General features: G+C 41.4%; 1 protein-coding gene across 2 annotated transcripts in view; it reads left to right on the forward strand.

The window, feature by feature from the left end:
- The window catches only part of FBXW11 (F-box and WD repeat domain containing 11), a 52,914-nt gene that overhangs the window by 17,821 nt on the left and 16,777 nt on the right, over positions 1 to 18,316 (forward strand). For both annotated transcript variants that reach the window (XM_072145771.1, XM_072145770.1), the window contains 4 exons: positions 5,987 to 6,212; positions 7,367 to 7,553; positions 7,640 to 7,730; positions 8,265 to 8,402. In XM_072145771.1, the coding sequence (XP_072001872.1) occupies positions 5,987 to 6,212; positions 7,367 to 7,553; positions 7,640 to 7,730; positions 8,265 to 8,402 (642 nt within the window). The remainder of the gene's footprint in view (positions 1 to 5,986; positions 6,213 to 7,366; positions 7,554 to 7,639; positions 7,731 to 8,264; positions 8,403 to 18,316) is intronic.

The raw sequence follows: 18,316 nt of genomic DNA on the forward strand, positions 1-18,316 counted from the left end.
ACTTTTATTCAATATTTATGTAAATTTCCGTACGCGGCTACTGGGGCGTGGAGTAGGCGGAGCTGAGGCCACATGTCAGCACGGGAAGAAGACAAGTATATGCTCAAGGATTTTATCTTGTGGCCTACATATAAAACCTATATACACAGGACCATAGTGAATGATAAGGTGCAAAAAAGCATATGAACAGTGAAATGTAATAATACTTGTATATACTGAGATATAAAGAAACGACATGATAGGCAGCATAACTTCTGATAGTGACAAGTGCTGGACATTTATGATACCAATGAAATACCAGTTCATGTAATAAAAACATGGCATTAAGTAAAGTGGCACAGTGCATACAGTACATCTTAAATACATATATTCACAAAATGTATCATGTATAAATAAATGAATAAATAACGTACACAAAGCAAGACCCCCCCTCCCTCAGGTCTAGTCCTCCATCCTCCTCCCACTGATGTCCTTGAATTGGCCGACTGAAACCGAAGCTTCCAGTAACTCATGCAGTGGGACTTTGCAGATTGATGCACATGTGATGTTTAATTTTTGCTGCAAAACGTGGCAAATATACAATGAAATTGCCGCCTTGCTGCTGCACTGGGACCTGCAGGCAGCGCTCCGGGGGCCATAACCTAAGGATTTGTGTCCTGCATGCAGCCTCCAGGCCGCAGGTTGTCCACCCATGACGTATAGTAACCCTGCATCACTCCCATGTGTGAGCTCACATCAACTGTACCAAAGTAGCACCACTGCCTTAAGCATAGGTTGAAGCTGCCACTCAGTGTACTGGCATCCATTTCAGTGGTTGTGTATCAGGTAGAGGGAAAATGGATTGTCATAAGTCTTATTAGCAGCACTCAAGGGTGATTTAACTGTCCAGCCCAAAGGATAATAGGTGAAGGGGTATGTTCTTATATTTGCAAAAAAACCTCTATTGATTTCTTTGTTATGTACTTGCATGTATGGGATTTGGGTCCCCAAGTATGACTGTTCTAAATGGGTTGTATGCATCTCCACCAGCTAAGGTTTGCCTATAGTGCTGTCAGTCAGAGGGTATTGCAGAATATAAATGGTTTGATGAGGGATTCTACTGTATATGAGACTTTTGGGTGGGGGATAGCCTGCGGTCCTTAAATTACTTCTGTGATTCACCAACTCTTCTTTTGAGGAACTCCATTATAGTCATCTTAGGGGTTTCTGCTAGCTTGGCAACCCAAACTTTATTATTTTTAAGTAGAAGATTTTGGAATATGTGTTGCTTTTCAGTGGTTGCAGATTAAATATCCACACTATATGCATGTCTCACTAACCCTTACAAATTAACTATATGTTGTGCATGGAGGAGGGCATGGCACTGGAACCTGAGTTATCCCCAATGGAAGTATTTGGCCTCCTCTATGACTAAGTTACTGATTAGTTCTTCCCTTGCTACCTGAAAGGTGCTCATTCACTGGTATGGTCATAAGCAGACTTCCAAATTGGCTGTTCCAATGACAAATTCTGTTTTGGTAACTGTGTTCAGAAAGGGACCTGCCCAACAGTAGAAGCGTTTTGTTTTGAGGTCTGGTGATATTATACACAACTTGACAAGAGTTATTCCACTATGGAAACCCTTGATACCAATGTTTAATAATTTCAAATCTCAACTTGGGCTCATACAGAATATCTTAAAGGAAACCTACCACCACGGATCTACCTATTAAGGTTGATCGGGTGGTTGGTGCCTCTATTGTACATGAGGGCTAATCCTCATATCCCCGCAATCTTTTTATAACTTTTATTTCCCTAATATGCTAATTTTCTAAAGAGGCTACTTGGGTGTGTAGTAGCCGGAGCTGAGGCTACACGACACGTCTACTCCATGCTCCAGTAAACTCTTTGATCCTCTTACCAGATATCTTCGGTGCGTAGCTATGAGGATTGTACTGGGAAGCGGGGAAAAACATTCCAAATGCGCTGAAATTGGAGGGGAAAAAACTTACCGTATTTGTGCCATTTTCTTGTGGGCTCAGTTTTTACAGATTTCGCTGTGCACTCCAAATAATACGTCTCCTGTATTATTTGACTAGGTTTTATAAACTTTTTTTATACTTTGGTGTACGGAGCAGTGTAATGTGTCCCTTTTCTTTGCGGGATGTCGTGTTTTCATTGCTACCATTTTGAGGACTGTACAACCTTTTTGAATCACATTTTATTACATTTTTTGTTATGCAAAATGACGAAAAAGTGGCGTTATGGACATTTGGGCACTATATTCCATTACAAGGTTCACCTCCTTGAAAAATCAGTTCAATAATTATATTTTGATGGACCATGCGTTTTGGGATGTTGCGATACCAAATGATTTTTTTCATTTTTATAGCAGTTCTAAAGGAAAGTGGGAGATTTGAACTTTTTACTATTTTTATTTATTGTTTAATAAAGTGCAGCAAGGATTTACAGTAAATATTCTTTGGTTTTTACCTATGGATTTTCAGTAGATATGTAGGCACCAGCAGAAAGGTAAGGGAATAAATCTGCAGAATTTACTATTTTTCTGTGGATTTTCACATCTGAATTTTCACTCTGCAGTGCATAGGTTGAAATCTGTGGGATATCGGGTGAACTGAAATGCTTTTTGGCATAATGATATGATGGCTGCGGTGGGGTTTTTTATCTTATGGTTTGGTATCTTTATATCTGAACAATCCTAAAAAGTCTCTGTAGCTCCTCTACAGTGTTAAAAAGAGGTAGCTTTCCTATAAAACTGGGATTTTTTGTCAATGTTGTTTAACCCCTTCACGCTCCGTGGCGGATATATCCGCCACGGAGCGCAGTGACTTAGCGCTCAGTGGCGGATATATCCGCCACGGCGCCTATGCCGGCTCGGGATCAGAGCCGAACCGGCATCGGGAAACACGGGGTGCCGGCTGTAACTAATAGCCGGCACCCCAGTGTAACACCCGCAGTCGGAGTGGGCTCCGATCGCGGGTGTGTAACCCGTTAAATGCCGCGGTCAGCACGACCGCGGCATCTAACATGCCTCTGGGGGTCTTTCCCCCACGATCAGCCCCCCTGAACCGTTTTCGGGGGACGCCGATCGTTGCTTTGGAAGTGCTGGGGTCCGATCTGGTCCCCAGCACTGCCTGCAGGCACTGCCAGTAAGATGGCGTCTGTGACGTCATCTTACTGGCATAGTGCCAGCCTATGCAAGTGCATAGGCTAACACTGATAATACCCTGCAATACATGATTATTGCAGAGTATTATCATGAACAAGCAATCAGATGATTGTAAAAAAAAGTAAAAAAAAAAATGTTGTTCAATAAAAAATAAAGTAATAAATCAATAAAAATGCCCATAAGCCCCATAACATATAAAGAGACATATAACCCCAAAAAAGTCTAAATCATAACAAAAACCCCACATATATAGTATCACCGCGTCCGTAACAACCCGTAGAATACAAGTAAATCATTATTGAACCCGTACAATGAACGCCGTTAAAAAAAACTATTGAAAACCCACCAAAAATTAACATTTTTACCTATTCAATCTTACAAAAAATGCCATCAAAAGTGATCAAAAAAACATATGTACTCGATAATGATACTGCTGCAAAGTACAGCATGTCCCGCAAAAAACAAGCCATCAACCAGCTCCCAAGTCAAAAAAGTAACAATGTTATGCCACTTGGAAGACGGCAATGCAAAAATGATACATTTTACTAACTTTGTCAAATAAAACCGTAATGTGGGAAAAAATCTAAGAAAATATATTCAAGTCTGGTATCCCCGTAATCGTATCGTCCCATATAATAAAGATAACATGATTATTAGGCTAAACGGTGAACACGAAAAAAAAAAAAAGTCAAAAATCCAGTACACAATTGATGCTTTTCTACTCATACCCTCAAAAACGAGTTCCTAAATTTTCAACAATAGGTGATACCAACCCCAAAATGGTAACACTGGAAAAAGCATCTCCTCCCGCAAAAAAAAAAATGCCGTCACATGGCCCCAATAAGGAAAAAGCGAAAATTTATAGCCTACAAAAGGGACCAAAGAGGAAACAAAAATCCTGGCAGCTGCAGGTCCCTCCTTCCATTCTGCGCCTCGCTGTGTACCCATAAAACAATTAACGTCCACATGTGGGGGGTCTCTGCACTCGGGAGAAATTGTAGAACAAATTGTATGGTGGGTTTTCTATTTTTATCTTTTGGAAATGTGTAAATTTTAGGGCTAAATGAGCATATAACCGGAACAATTTGACCAATCTAAATTTCACCTCCATTTTGATTCAATTACTATGAAGATCTCAAGGGGTTAACAATCTTCCTAAAAGCTGTTTCTGATAGTTTGAGGGGTGCAGATTTGAAAATGGGTTTATTATATACAGGGGTTTTGATACTAAATATGTAACATTTCATTCAAAACTGTATTTATCCGCAAAAGAGTAAATTCTGAAAATACGGAAAATCGATATTCGATTTGTAAGCCGAGCGACATCAAAATATATTATCCAGACATTTCAAAAATTATGAAAATTTAAAGTAGACACATGGGAAATGTTATTCAGCAACTTATTTAGGTGGGAAATCTATCTACCTGAAAATGTAATGATTTTGAATTTCAAAAAATTCATCATTTTTTCTTTTTTTGGAAAATAAACGCAAAACTTATCAGCCAACATTTACCACTAAAATGAAGTACAACATGTGGGGAAAAAACATTCTCAGAATCACTTTGATAAGTAACAGTGTTCAAAAGTTATAACCATATAAAGAGACGCAGGTCAGAATCCAAAAAATGGGGCTGAGCCTTAAGCTGTAAAATGGCTGCGTCCTTAAGGGGTTAAAGCTGCAAGGAGAGGAATCGCAGGCACCCACTACTACGGTAAAACTGGCAATAAGTGCAGGCATGCTGCCATATTGGATGGGATCAGAGGTCGCACTAACATATTTCTAGAAGGGTAATATTACTCCTCTTGTTATTTTTGAGGAGTATTTTTAGCCGGGAAGGAGTATGAAATTTTCAGTAATACAAGTATATAACTCATGGTGGTATAGAATGTTGATAGATGCTATTCATATAATCATGTGTCAGTATCTTCTGTGTTTAAATAGAAAATTGAGGCCGTTATAGTGATGTTACATCGTGCATTGCCCAGACTGGAGCCAACGTGTGGGAGGTCTCGGTGGGAGGTCTCGGCGGGCCGCAGTGTGGTGGTGGGAGGTCTCGGCGGCCCGCCGAGACCTCCCACCACCACACTGCGGCCCGCCGAGACCTCCCACCACCACACTGCGGCCCGCCGAGACCTCCCACCACCACACTGCGGCCCGCCGAGACCTCCCACCACCACACTGCGGCCCGCCGGGACCTCCCACCACCACACTGCGGCCCGCCGGCACCTCCCACCACCACACTGCGGGCCCGCGGAGACCTCCCACCTGTCCCCATGTGGACAGGGACCAATTTGACATACTTTGTGCTGGGCTATATAAATAATAATAATAATTATTATTAGCTCCGATGATGTTCTGGCGCTGTTCGAACCTTCTCACTTTTCCTGCAGTTCCAGGCAGCTCAGGATGTATTGCTTTAAAATAGCGATGAGTGTGGTGCATAACTGGACCATCCAAGTGTCACAATCTCCACACATAAGCCGGCTCGCTCAGCAAAACCATAACATAACCTAGATCCATACACAAAAGTATGAAAAACTTACGGACTTCTGGGATTTATTTAACACCTATCCTACATAAGCACCAGTTGAAAGCCACATCCATTCGTCCTATGGCCTGTTTGTTGCTTGGTGCTGTTCAAGGGAATAAGGCCATGCTGTGTGCACCCTCTAACAGCTGTTGGGTGGAGGGGACAAATGTTTGATCCAACCAGGTATATAATGGTTATAGTAAATGGCAATATTTTATATTTAACATCATTTACATCCTAATCATTAACATCACTTATTTATAGAATTTTTTTTTCTGCCTACAGATAACTAATGGGACTTCATCGGTGATTGTATCCAGAAAGCGCACTTCTGATGGAAATTATGAGAAAGAGAAGGACGTGTGTATAAAATATTTTGATCAGTGGTCTGAATCAGATCAGGTTGAATTTGTTGAACATCTTATTTCACGAATGTGTCACTACCAGCATGGACATATTAACTCTTACTTGAAGCCTATGTTACAACGAGACTTCATTACGGCATTACCAGGTACTTGGAAAAATATCAAACAAAAGCTTCATAATGTCAGTATTTGAAAGGGCCTCCCAGGATCGTAGTAATGTTTTTTCGCTCTAACTGCTCTTTTGAAAGATGGTGTGTGGCGTGCAGTAAATTACAGATAAGACTCCTGCAATCTAGTGACTGATTTTGGTTTTCTATATGTTATGTTGAACTGCAGTATGTAAACTCGTACATGAAAGGATGTAAAATCACATGCTTCTATCACGTGTTTTTATTAGTTTTTAGGTGTTCTGAATAAAGGTATACAATTTATATTTCATATTCTTGTTTGGGCCTAGCTCATACACGCCAGTCTATTTCAATACGCTATGGTGTGTGCCCACTAGTGCATTGTTGGAAATAGCCCGCACAGTTTATGCTACAAAAGGTGGGTTTATCGCTGAACTATTAAACATGGGAAAACATAGAATTTTAAAGGAAATCTACCATTAATATCAAGCATTATAAACCAGGGACACCAGGGAAGGGATTTATGACTTCCATCTGTAGTGTGTTTAAGATTGATTATAGAATGTTAGGGGCCATCCTGCAAAGGTAACTGAAAATTTTACAAAATCCTATATGAGGTATATTTTGTTTTGAATGTAAAGTGTGTAGCATGCTGTATTTTGCTTTAAAGGAAACATAACATCAAAATGAAGCCTGATAAGCCAGGGACACTTGCTCATAGATCCAGGCACCGTGACTGTGGGAACCATCTTACATTTGTTTCCAAGATTTTGGCCCTATATTTTGTTTATGTGCAATACTTTATGATTAGATCAGTGAGTCTTGGTACTTAATAATCATTTTACAGAGCTGGAACTAGCCAAGAATGTCACATAAAGCCTAGAAGTTTTAAAGGTTTCATTTTGGGGTTCATTGACATGGCCGTCTGCGGGGACGTACATGCTGCTGCAAATTAGATAGAGCATGCTCTATCTTTCTGTGAGTGTCCAGCCGTGCGCCCCTTTTTTCTATGGCGGGAGGAGGGGCCACCTCCTCTCCAGCACAAGACGGGCGGGCATAACGCTTGTGAATGCACCCTTTAGTAGTTTTACAAGCTTGTAGCTTTTCTTGTGTGTAAAATGTAATGTAATCACAATGATGATTTTTTTTTTTTTTTTTTTTGTATATTGTAGAACAGGGCTTGGAACATATTGCAGAAAATATACTGTCCTATTTGGATGCGCGATCCCTGTGTGCAGCAGAACTTGTATGTAAAGAATGGCAAAGAGTGATTTCAGAAGGCATGCTGTGGAAAAAACTTATCGAGAGGATGGTCCGTACCGATCCATTGTGGAAAGGTTTATCGGAAAGAAGAGGATGGTGCGTGTTGACTCCTAAATCCTTAGATATGGGGATTTTTATATTACTTTGGTATTTGTTGTAACTCTTTTCTGATTCTTTTACAGGGATCAATATCTATTTAAAAACAGACCTACAGATGGCCCACCGAATTCCTTTTACCGATCACTTTATCCCAAAATTATTGAAGATATTGAGGTACCTTATGTTTGTACTGTGTGTGTGTGTATGTGTACGTGTGTGTATATGTGTATGAGAAAGAAAGGTCATACTTTCAAAAATGATAGTATACAATCGTGAGCATTTCCTGATGTTTTTGTGTTGTTTTTCCTTTTAAAAGGTTTTTTTCTTTCAATTTTTTTTTACTTTGTTATTCTTTATGGCAGCTACTAAACAAAAAAAAAAACGAAATACATTATATTTAAAGGGGAACCTGTCATCAGCAGGTAACAATAACGGGCCCATAAACCTCATCCCATGCACTATGCCTTTTTTAACATGTGTAGTGCAGACACCCCAGCTTAAATCCGCCACCTTCCACCAGTCAATGAATCAGCTGGGTGCATGAAATAGTAACAAGATCTGCAGTTCCCCACACAGTGCTCACTATCTAAAATACCGTGCAGTAAAAGGCACCATTGATGTTTGAGATGTGCCATTCAGTTAAGAGATCAGTTGTCTTTACCAACCTCGGAGTCTACTACAGTTTATCTATTATTTTTCTCACTTTAGACAATAGAAGCAAACTGGAGGTGTGGAAGGCATAATTTGCAAAGAATTCAGTGCCGTTCAGAAAACAGTAAGGGAGTTTATTGTCTTCAGTATGATGATGAGAAGATAATCAGTGGTCTGCGGGATAACTCCATCAAGGTAAGAGATTTGCTTTTTGGTTACATGAGGCAGTTTTCTGTATACTATCTGCAGTCATGACCCCTGCTTGTAGCCCTAAGTGCTTATAAGGCCTATACATATAAGATGTAAATCTCTAGAAATATAAGAAATTTATATTTTATATATCATATAGGATTTTTACAGGCACCAGGGGGTGGTTGGATTGAAATAGCATTCCAACTACAATAAATGGGTTTGTAATTATTATTATTTATTATATTTATTATTATTTATTTATTTTTAATTTAGGACACTTCAGATCTAAAAAAAAAATCAGATTATAAAATCTGTTTGTTTTGTGTACATGAATAGTTTGCAAAAATGTAAAAAAAAAAATTGTTTTCCTCTTCGTCCCCCATGAAGGCCCCACCTGGAGGATGCCCCTCAACCTCTGCAGGGACAGATAGATAAATCATCGGGGCCAGGTGGCATACACCCCCGGGTTCTGCATGAACTAGATGGACCGTTATTTTTAATATTTGAAGATTCATTGAGGACTGGTTATGTTCCACAGGACTGGCGCATAGCAAATGTGGTACCAATATACAAAAAAGGATCAAATAGCGATCCTGGAAACTACAGACCTGTGAGTCTAACTTCTGTGGTGGGGAAAATATTTGAGGGATTTGTTAGAGATGCTATCCTGGAGTATCTCACTGTGCACAACCTTATAACCCAGCGTCGGCATGGGTTTATGAGAGATCGGTCCTGTCAGACTAATCTGATTGATTTCTACGAGGAGGTAAGTTCAAGACTGGATCTGGGGGACGCTGTGGATGTTGTATATCTGGACTTTTCAAAGGCATTTGACACTGTGCCACATAAAAGGTTGGTATATAAAATGAGACTGCTGGGAATAGGAGAAAATCTGTGTATTTGGGTAAGTAATTGGCTTAGTGATAGAAAACAGAGGGTCGTCATTAATGGCACATTCTCAGATTGGGTTGACGTTACCAGTGGAGTGCCACAGGGGTCAGTATTGGGGCCACTTCTTTTTAATATTTTTCAATATTTGCAGATGATACTAAGCTGTGTAAAGTAATAAATACTGAGGTCTATAGTTTAGCATTACAGAGGGATTTGTGGAAGCTTGAGGAGTGGGCAGATAAATGGTTGATGAGGTTTAATGTTGATAAATGTAAAGTTATGCACTTGGGCCATGGAAACAAAAAGTATAATTATGTTGTAAACGGTCAATTACTTAGTAAAACTGGAGCTGAAAAGGACTTGGGGGTATTGGTGGATGGTAAACTTAATTTTAGTGACTAGAGCCAGGCGGCTGCTGCTAAAGCAAATAAAATTATGGGATGTATCAAGAGAGGAATAGATTCTCATGATAAAGACATAGTTTTGCCCTTATACAAATCGCTGGTCAGACCACATATGGAATATTGTGTACAGTTTTGGGCACCAGTGTATAAAAAGGATATAGCAGAGCTGGAATGGGTGCAGAGGAGAGCAACCAGGATTATTAGGGGAATGGGGGGATTAGAATACACTAACAGATTACAAAATTTGGGATTATTCATTTTAGAAAAAAGACGACTGAGGGGAGACCTCATTACAATGTAAAAATACCTGAACGGACAGTACAAGGATCTCTCCAAAGATCTTTTTATACCTAGGCCTGTGACCAGGACAAGGGGGCATCCTCTGCGCCTAGAGGAGAGGCGATTTTACCATCACCATAGACAAAGGTTCTTTACTGTAAGAGCAGTGAGACTATGGAACTCTCTGCCGCAGGAGGTTGTTATGGTGGACTCTATTTACATGTTCAAGAGAGGCCTGGATACCTTTCTGGAGAGCAAAAATATCACAGATTATGGGGATAAAACATTTAAGAATTAAATAAAGGTTGGACTTGATGGACTTGCATCTTTTTCCAGCCTTATATACTATGATACTATGACAGGAAGAAGATGGGTTAAAAGGACCCCTCCCGCATCCTCCCGCCAGTGTTATCCTTGTCCCTACTAGGTCAGGTCAAGAAGGGTTCCATCTCTCTCCTCCAGGTAGGGGGGGCCAAGTACAGAATATTCACGGGTCATGCCGTCCTCCTGGGTGAAATCCCCGGTGGGCTGGGCTCTCAGCCGGCCACGGTCCTCATTGTGGCCTCATTAATGTCCTTTTTTTGCCTCTGCGCGGCAATTCGCATGACCGAACGCTCCGGCGACTTACACTACATTTCCCGGCTCGCACTAGTACTTACCATGACAACTCCGTCAGTGACCGGAAAAGCTGCTCTGGGACCGTGGAGCATCATTTGGAGAGGAGACGCCAGCGGTGCGCTTTGCTACTAGGGGGATCGGCTCCCCATAAAAGTATTTAAGCGTGCTAGTCACTCTGATCTGAGGTCTCTGTATACAGTCATGGCCATAAGTTTTGAGAATGACACAAATATTATATTTTCACATGATCTGTTGCCCTCTGGTTTTTATGTGTGCTTGTCAGATGTTTTTATCACATACAGAAATACAAGTGCAATCATATTATGAGTAACAAAAGCTTTTATTGACAGTAAGAGTATGTTGAGAAAATTGTTGACGTACCGTGTTAGCCAGGAAAAAAAAAAAAACTGATGTAAATACTTTTGTGTAAAAACTACAAAAGTGCTTAAGGAATGATACCTTTATTAGCTAACCAGAAAAATTATATATGGTTCAAGCACACAGGCCCCTTCTTCAGGCATGGATACAAATGAAGAACTGAGAGAAAAACACAATATTTGAGGGATGTTACAACAAGATAATTAGTACATATGGTGAGACTCAATGAAGATAAGCTGGGGCAATAAAACTAGAGGTTATGTTAAACAGAGGGTGATGGGCAGGGGGGGGGCTAGGATGGCAGGGGCCTGGAGTTAGTCTCTTGTGGGGATTGAAGTGAGCCATTTAGTTATCACCTTTTACTTCATGGCAAGGTGCTCCATCATGATGGAAAAGGCATTGTTGATCACCAAACTGCTCTTTGACGGTTGGGAGAAGTTCCTCTTGGAGGACGTTCTGGTACCATTCTTTATTCATGGATGTGTTTTTAGGCAAGACTGTGAGAGAGCCAATTCCCTTGGCTGAGAAGCAACCCCACACATGAATGGTAGCAGGATGCTTTACAGTTGGGATGAGACAAGGCTGGTGGTATTGCTCACCTTGTCTTCTCCAAACAAGCTGTTTTCCAGATGTTCTAATTGGAAAGGGGATTCATCAGAGAAAATGACTTTACCCCAGTCCTCAGCAGTCCACTACCTTTTGCAGAATATCAGTCTGTCCCTGATGTTTTTTCTGGAGAGAAGTGGCTTCTTTGCTGCCCTCCTCGACACCAGACCTTGCTCCAAGAGTCTCCACCTCACAGTGCATGCAGATGCACTCACACCTACCTGCTGCCATTCCTGAGCAAGCTCTGCATTGATGGTAGCCCGATCCTGAAGCTGAAACACTTTTAACCCCTTCCTGCCGCAGCCTTTTTTTTTTTTTTTTTCGTTTTTCACTCCCCACATTCAAAAATCTGTAAAAATCTTATTTAATTTTTCCATCTACAGAGCTGTGTGACGGCTTATTTTCTGCATAACAAATTACACTTCAAAATGGTGGTATTTTAATATTCCATGCTGTGTACTGGGAAGTGGGAAAAAAATTCCCGCCAAAATGAAATTGGTGAAAAAACTAATTTGTGCCGTATTCTTGTGGGCTTGGTTTTTATGGATTTCACTGGGCACCCCAAATGACATGTGTACTTTATTCTTTGGGTCGGTATGATTACGGGGAACCAAATTTGTATAGGTTTTACAATGTTTTCATAAATTTAAAAAAAATTTAAAACCTCCTGTACAAAATTTTTTTAAGGGATTTTGCCATCTTCTGGCGCTAATAATGTTTTCATACTTTGGTGTATGGAGCTGTGGGTGGTGCCGTTTTTTGCGGATTTTGATGACGTTTACAATGTTATCATTTTTAGGACTGTACGACCTCTTGATCACTTTTTATAGAATTTTTTATTTTTTTTTAAAATGGCAAAAAAGTACCATTTTCGACTTTGGGTGCGATTTTCCATTACAAGGTTAAACGCAGTGAAAAACGTTATCCTATTTTGATAGATCGGGCATTTTCAGACGTGGCGATACCTAATGTGTTTATGATTTTTACTGTTTATTTATATTTATATCAGTTCTAGGGAAAGGGGGTGATTTGGATTTTTAGGTTTTTTTATTTAAATTTTTTTTTTTTTAACTTTTTATTTTTACTATTTTTCAGACTCCCTAGGGTACTTTAACCCTAGGGTGTCTGTACGATCCTATCATGTATATGGGGATTTTACTACTCATACATTACAATGTGCTGATAGCACATTGTAATGCATGGGTTAACCCGAAGTAGCTTCGGGTCTTCGTGAGACTCAAAGCTACCATGGCGACGGATCGCCGCTCCCCGATGACGTTACAGGGAGTGACGATCCTCAGAAAGGTGCCGCCATCTTTTTGAAGCTGCCGGCACCTTTGCCGGCAGCGATCAGCAATAAAACACACTGCAATATGCAGCAAAGACTTGCCGGCTATGGAGAAGGCTCGGCCCGCAAGCCCTCTCCGTGTACCGGGACCCAAACCGGGAAGGGGTTAAGAGACGGTCCTGGCGCTTGCTGGTCCTTCTTGGGTGCCCTGGAGCCTTTTTGGCAACAATGGAACCTCTCTCCTTGAATTCCTTGATGATGCGATAGATTGTTGACTGAGGTGAAATCTTTCTAGCTGTGATACTCTGCCCTGTTAGGCCAGTTTTGTGCAGTGCAATGATAACTGGAAGACTGTGTTTCTTTAGAGATAACCATGGTCCAGTGTCCATTGGTGTGATTCTTACTTAATCATGACAGATTGATCTCCAGCCCTGTCCTCAACAACACCCACACCTGTGTTAATGGAGCAATCACTGAAACGATGTTAGCTGCTCCTTTTAAGGCAGGCCTGCAATGAAGTTCAAATGTGTTTTGGGGGAAAAAATTCGTTTTCTAGGCAAATATTGACTTTGCAATTAATTGCTGTAAAGCTGATCACTCTTAATAACATTCTGGAGTATATGCAAATTGCCATTATAAGACCTGATGCAGTACTTTGTAAAAATTAACATTTGTATTATTTTCAAACTTCGGCCATGACTGTATATACTATATATGGCATCTCTCCACTCCAAGCTGATCCAGGCAAATTATGGCTGATTGAGGCAGATCTGGTCCACCTCTTTTAAGTGGGTGTCGTTGGGTAGTTCAATGCACTATTTCTTGTTGTAAACACCAGGTTTAGCATCCTATTTGCATTCCTAGGACAAGGTCCAGGGGTCTAAGGGGAAATGCAAAGAGGATAAAGGGGAAAGCAAACATGAAAAACCTGAAAAGGCTGAGAAAACAAAACTAGTAAATGTATTGTATTTTCACTCAATGTCCAACTCTTATAAGAAGCAATATGTAAGGCCTGCATTTATAACTTTGAGGGAAGAGATATCATCTTTTATTCATGAACTGATAGTTTTTCGTAGAAGAGAAAGTAGTTTCTTCCATTACAGCGGCTACCTCCTAAGGTCCTTCCCTGTAAGAAACCGAGATTTGACTTGGAATAATCTGTCTCAGAAGAGGAGGATAATGACTCTGAGACCCCATGTTAAGTTATGGATGGGGAGCACTGCAGATTCCAGGCCTCTCTTCCAGTCAGAAGACCTGGACAATTTGCTTAAAGCCATAAGACAAACCTTAGATAATGAGGACATTATACCACCAAAATCCAGGGAAGATGAATTGTTTGGGGGATAAAGCGTTAAGGTATATTTCCAATACCCTGGAAGAGCTGATTTGAGAAGAATGGAAGGATCTGGAGAAAACAATCCTAGTCCCCAATACTGCTAAACTTGGGAAACAATGGCTAGGAATAATATTCAACCCCTGGGTCTTGGGTATCATAAATTATGGCTACAAAATGGAATTTACCTGTCTTCCCCCTACAAAATAGAAGGCACCTTCTTCTTCTCTCTCCCCTGCTTCACATCTTCTAATTTGGCAAAATGTATCTTCACTATTGAGCTTGAGGGACTGGAATGATCACCCCGGACCGCAAGAAAAGTTGGGTATCTTTTTGGTATCTCCTCCCTTTTCTTGGTAAAGAAACCAAATGGGTCAAACAGTCTCATAATCAACCTAAAACTAGTTTATCACCTACAGACTTATTTTGAATGGAATCGGTAACATCCACTATAAACTGATTCACTAAGATTCCTTCATGTGCACCATAGACTTAAAGGATGTGTACTATCCCGTCTCTATCCATTTATCCTCCCAAATTTTCCTAAGATTCTCTGTCCTGTTTACATGGGGGGGTGGGGGGGTCTCACACTACACTTTCAGTTCTGTGCTCTCCCCTTCGGTATCTCCTCAGATTCAAGAACCTTTTACCAAGGTATTGGTGGAGTTGGTGACTTTTCTCAGGTCCACATCAGAACCCAGATATCACTGTCAGAAGGAAGTCCTCTATCACGGTTATAGACGCCATGAAGACTCTAGGGCTGCTAACAGTGCTTGTATTGTTTCAGTGGCCTGGAGCAAAATCCATTCTCGAGTCGTCCAAGGGAGGGTTCTAAGTTTTTAAGGAACAAAAAACAAGATGAGAAGATTATTTTTCCTACAGCAGTAAAAAAGGATCTTCAATGATAGCTGAAAGTAGTACACCTAAGGAGGGGAGTATTCTGGAAACACCATCCATGCATCATAATCCAGACAGATGCAAGCAAGTCTAGATGGTGAGCAGTCTTCCCTAAGCACCTCGACCAGTGTTTGTGGTCAGAAAGCGTATCCAGGAAAACTTTCTAACCGGGACCTCAGGGCAGTTTGGGAGGCACTACATCCCAACACCATCCATCTAGCTCATCACAACCTTTTAATCTTATCTGACAACACTACAACAATGTCTTAACTAAAAAGAGAGGGGGTCGCGAGATCTCCTTATCTATCGTCTCTGGCTCAGAAAATATTCTTTTGGGCTTATAGGAAAATGTCCTATAAGTATAAGCTTCCCACTGAAGTTTACTTTCCCGACTTAAGTTGGGATACTTTCCATTACCTAACATCACTGTGGGGTCACTTTTCGGAAAAAAGAGAACATCCGGACGCCTTCTCTAATTCCTGGAATATCCCGCTTGCAAACGCTCCCCTTTCCTCTCCCCCCCCCCCCCTCCCTATTCCCCTTGTCGCAAGAGCTCTAAAAAAAAAAATATCCGGACAAGACAAAAGTAATACTGATTTGCCCCAACTGACCAAAAAAGAGCTGGTATCCGCTACTGGAAGCAATGTCCCTTCAGGTTCTGATATTCCTGCCAGTATCAAAAAACCTTTTGTTTTGGGGCCCAATCCAGATCCAGAAAGACTGCAGCTGTCAGTATGGATCCTGAGTCCAAATTCTTAAGATCTCAGGGACTTTCCTCCAGTGTCATTAAAACACTGAAAGCAAGTAGAAAGCCGGTTACGTTCAGAATATATCATGATATATGTAAGCCGTTTACTGCTTTCTTTCAGGAAAACCTGCATCTGAGGCTAACCCAAAAATTTTGCATGTCCTTTAATTTCTGCAGGCAGGACTAGAGTTGGGACTGTCCACCAGTACTTTGAAAAGTACTTCAACCAGCCCCTTATTTATCACAGGTGGGTCAACTGGTTCATTTCTGTGGCCTCCAAAATTAAGCCTCAGGTTCTCAAGAAGGTCTCCTTGTGGGATCTTACGCTGGTGCTTAAAGCTCTGGTCAAAGAACCATTTGAACCAATTCAAAAATCCAACATCAAAGCTTAAAAACTACCACTCTGATAGCTTGTAGCCTGTCCAATCTTCTAGCTATCTCAATAAAAGAACTATTTATGTGTATTTTTGATGACCGAGTTATCCTAATTTTGTTCCTAAGGTGGTCTCCAGCTTCCACTGGGATAAGGATAACATTTTGCTATCATTTTGCGAGAACCCACCCTCCGACAAAGAACGGGAATGGCACTTGCTGGATGTTATGCCTAAAATATCTACAAGCGACTGAAACTTGGCGTATCAATCATGACCACCTTATTCAATTTCAGGGAACGAACGAGGGGAGGAAGGTGTCTAAGCCACTATTGCTAGTGTCCCAAACAGCCCCTTACATGGCTGTATAAATGGGGGAAAAAAAAATATATATACACTCACCGGCCACTTTATTAGGTACACCTGTCCAACTGCTCATTAACACTTAATATCTAATCAGCCAATCAAATGGCGGCAACTCAGTGCATTTAGGCATGTAGACATGGTCAAGACAATCTCCTGCAGTTCAAACCAAGCATCAGTATGGGGAAGAAGGGTTATTTGAGTGCCTTTGTACGTGGCATGGTTGGTGCCTGAAGGACTGGTCTGAGTATTTCAGAAACTGCTGATCTACTGGGATTTTCACGCACAACCATCTCTAGGGTTTACAGAGAATGGTCCGAAAAAGAAAAAACATCCAGTGAGCGGCAGTTCTGTGGGCGGAAATGCCTTGTTGATGCCAGAGGTCAGAGGAGAATGGGAAGACTGGTTCGAGCTGATAGAAAGGCAACAGTGACTCAAATCGCCACCCGTTACAACCAAGGTAGGCAGAAGAGCATCTCTGAACGCACAGTACATCGAACTTTGAGGCAGATGGGCTACAGCAGCAGAAGACCACACCGGGTGCCACTCCTTTCAGCTAAGAACAGGAAACTGAGGCTACAATTTGCACAAGCTCATCGAAATTGGACAGTAGAAGATTGGAAAAACGTTGCCTGGTCTGATGAGTCTCGATTTCTGCTGCGACATTCGGATGGTAGGGTTAGAATTTGGCGTCAACAACATGAAAGCATGGATCCATCCTGCCTTGTATCAACGGTTCAGGCTGGTGGTGGTGGTGTCATGTTGTGGGGAATATTTTCTTGGCACTCTTTGAGCCCCTTGGTACCAATTGAGCATCGTTGCAACGCCACAGCCTACCTGAGTATTGTTGCTGACCATGTCCATCCCTTTATGACCACAATGTACCCAACATCTGATGGCTACTTTCAGCAGGATAATGTGCCATGTCATAAAGCTGGAATCATCTCAGACTGGTTTCTTGAACATGACAATTAGTTCACTGTACTCAAATGGCCTCCACAGTCACTAGATCTCAATCCAATAGAGCATCTTTGGGATGTGGTGGAATGGGAGATTCGCATCATGGATGTGCAGCCGACAAATCTGCAGCAATTGTGTGATGCCATCATGTCAATATGGACCAAAATCTCTGAGGAATGCTTCCAGCACTTTGTTGAATCTATGCCACGAAGAATTGAGGCAGTTCTGAAGGCAAAAGGGGGGTCCTACCCGTTACTAGCATGCTGTACCTAATAAAGTGGCCGGTGAGTGTATATCACTCTAAGCCCCACCCCGCATGTGCAGTGCAACAGGGGATACTGTCCCGTCAGTCACTTCTCGCAACATAAGAGGAACTGTCGCTGTTGGATATACCGAGTCCAATGTGCCGCATCGGACTCCCATCCAGGTAAGAATAAATGTTTTTTGTTAATTTTGCATCCACACAATTTTTAAACAGATAAATTTAGGACCCTAAATCACAGGTCCATACGGACGTCTAAGTGGTTTAGGGTCCCAAATTGACCTGACGGATTCTTTAAGTTACAGGTATGGGGCCTCTTGCAGGTAATCATGGCAACTAATTTGTGGCACTGATTAGGTGCTGCAGTCCCTTGCTGCAGTTAATGGTAGTTGTCTGCTATGTAGTACAGCATCATCTGTCCTGTATAAGGGTGCAGTCACACGTTGTCTTGAATTGTTTAAATGCAAGGCACCAGGTGCTGGTAACCAATCGCATGCATTTCCATGCATGCAAGCGCTG

Source organism: Engystomops pustulosus, chromosome 4 (genome assembly GCF_040894005.1).
Source record: "Engystomops pustulosus chromosome 4, aEngPut4.maternal, whole genome shotgun sequence".
NCBI classification, from domain to species: Eukaryota; Metazoa; Chordata; class Amphibia; order Anura; family Leptodactylidae; genus Engystomops; species Engystomops pustulosus.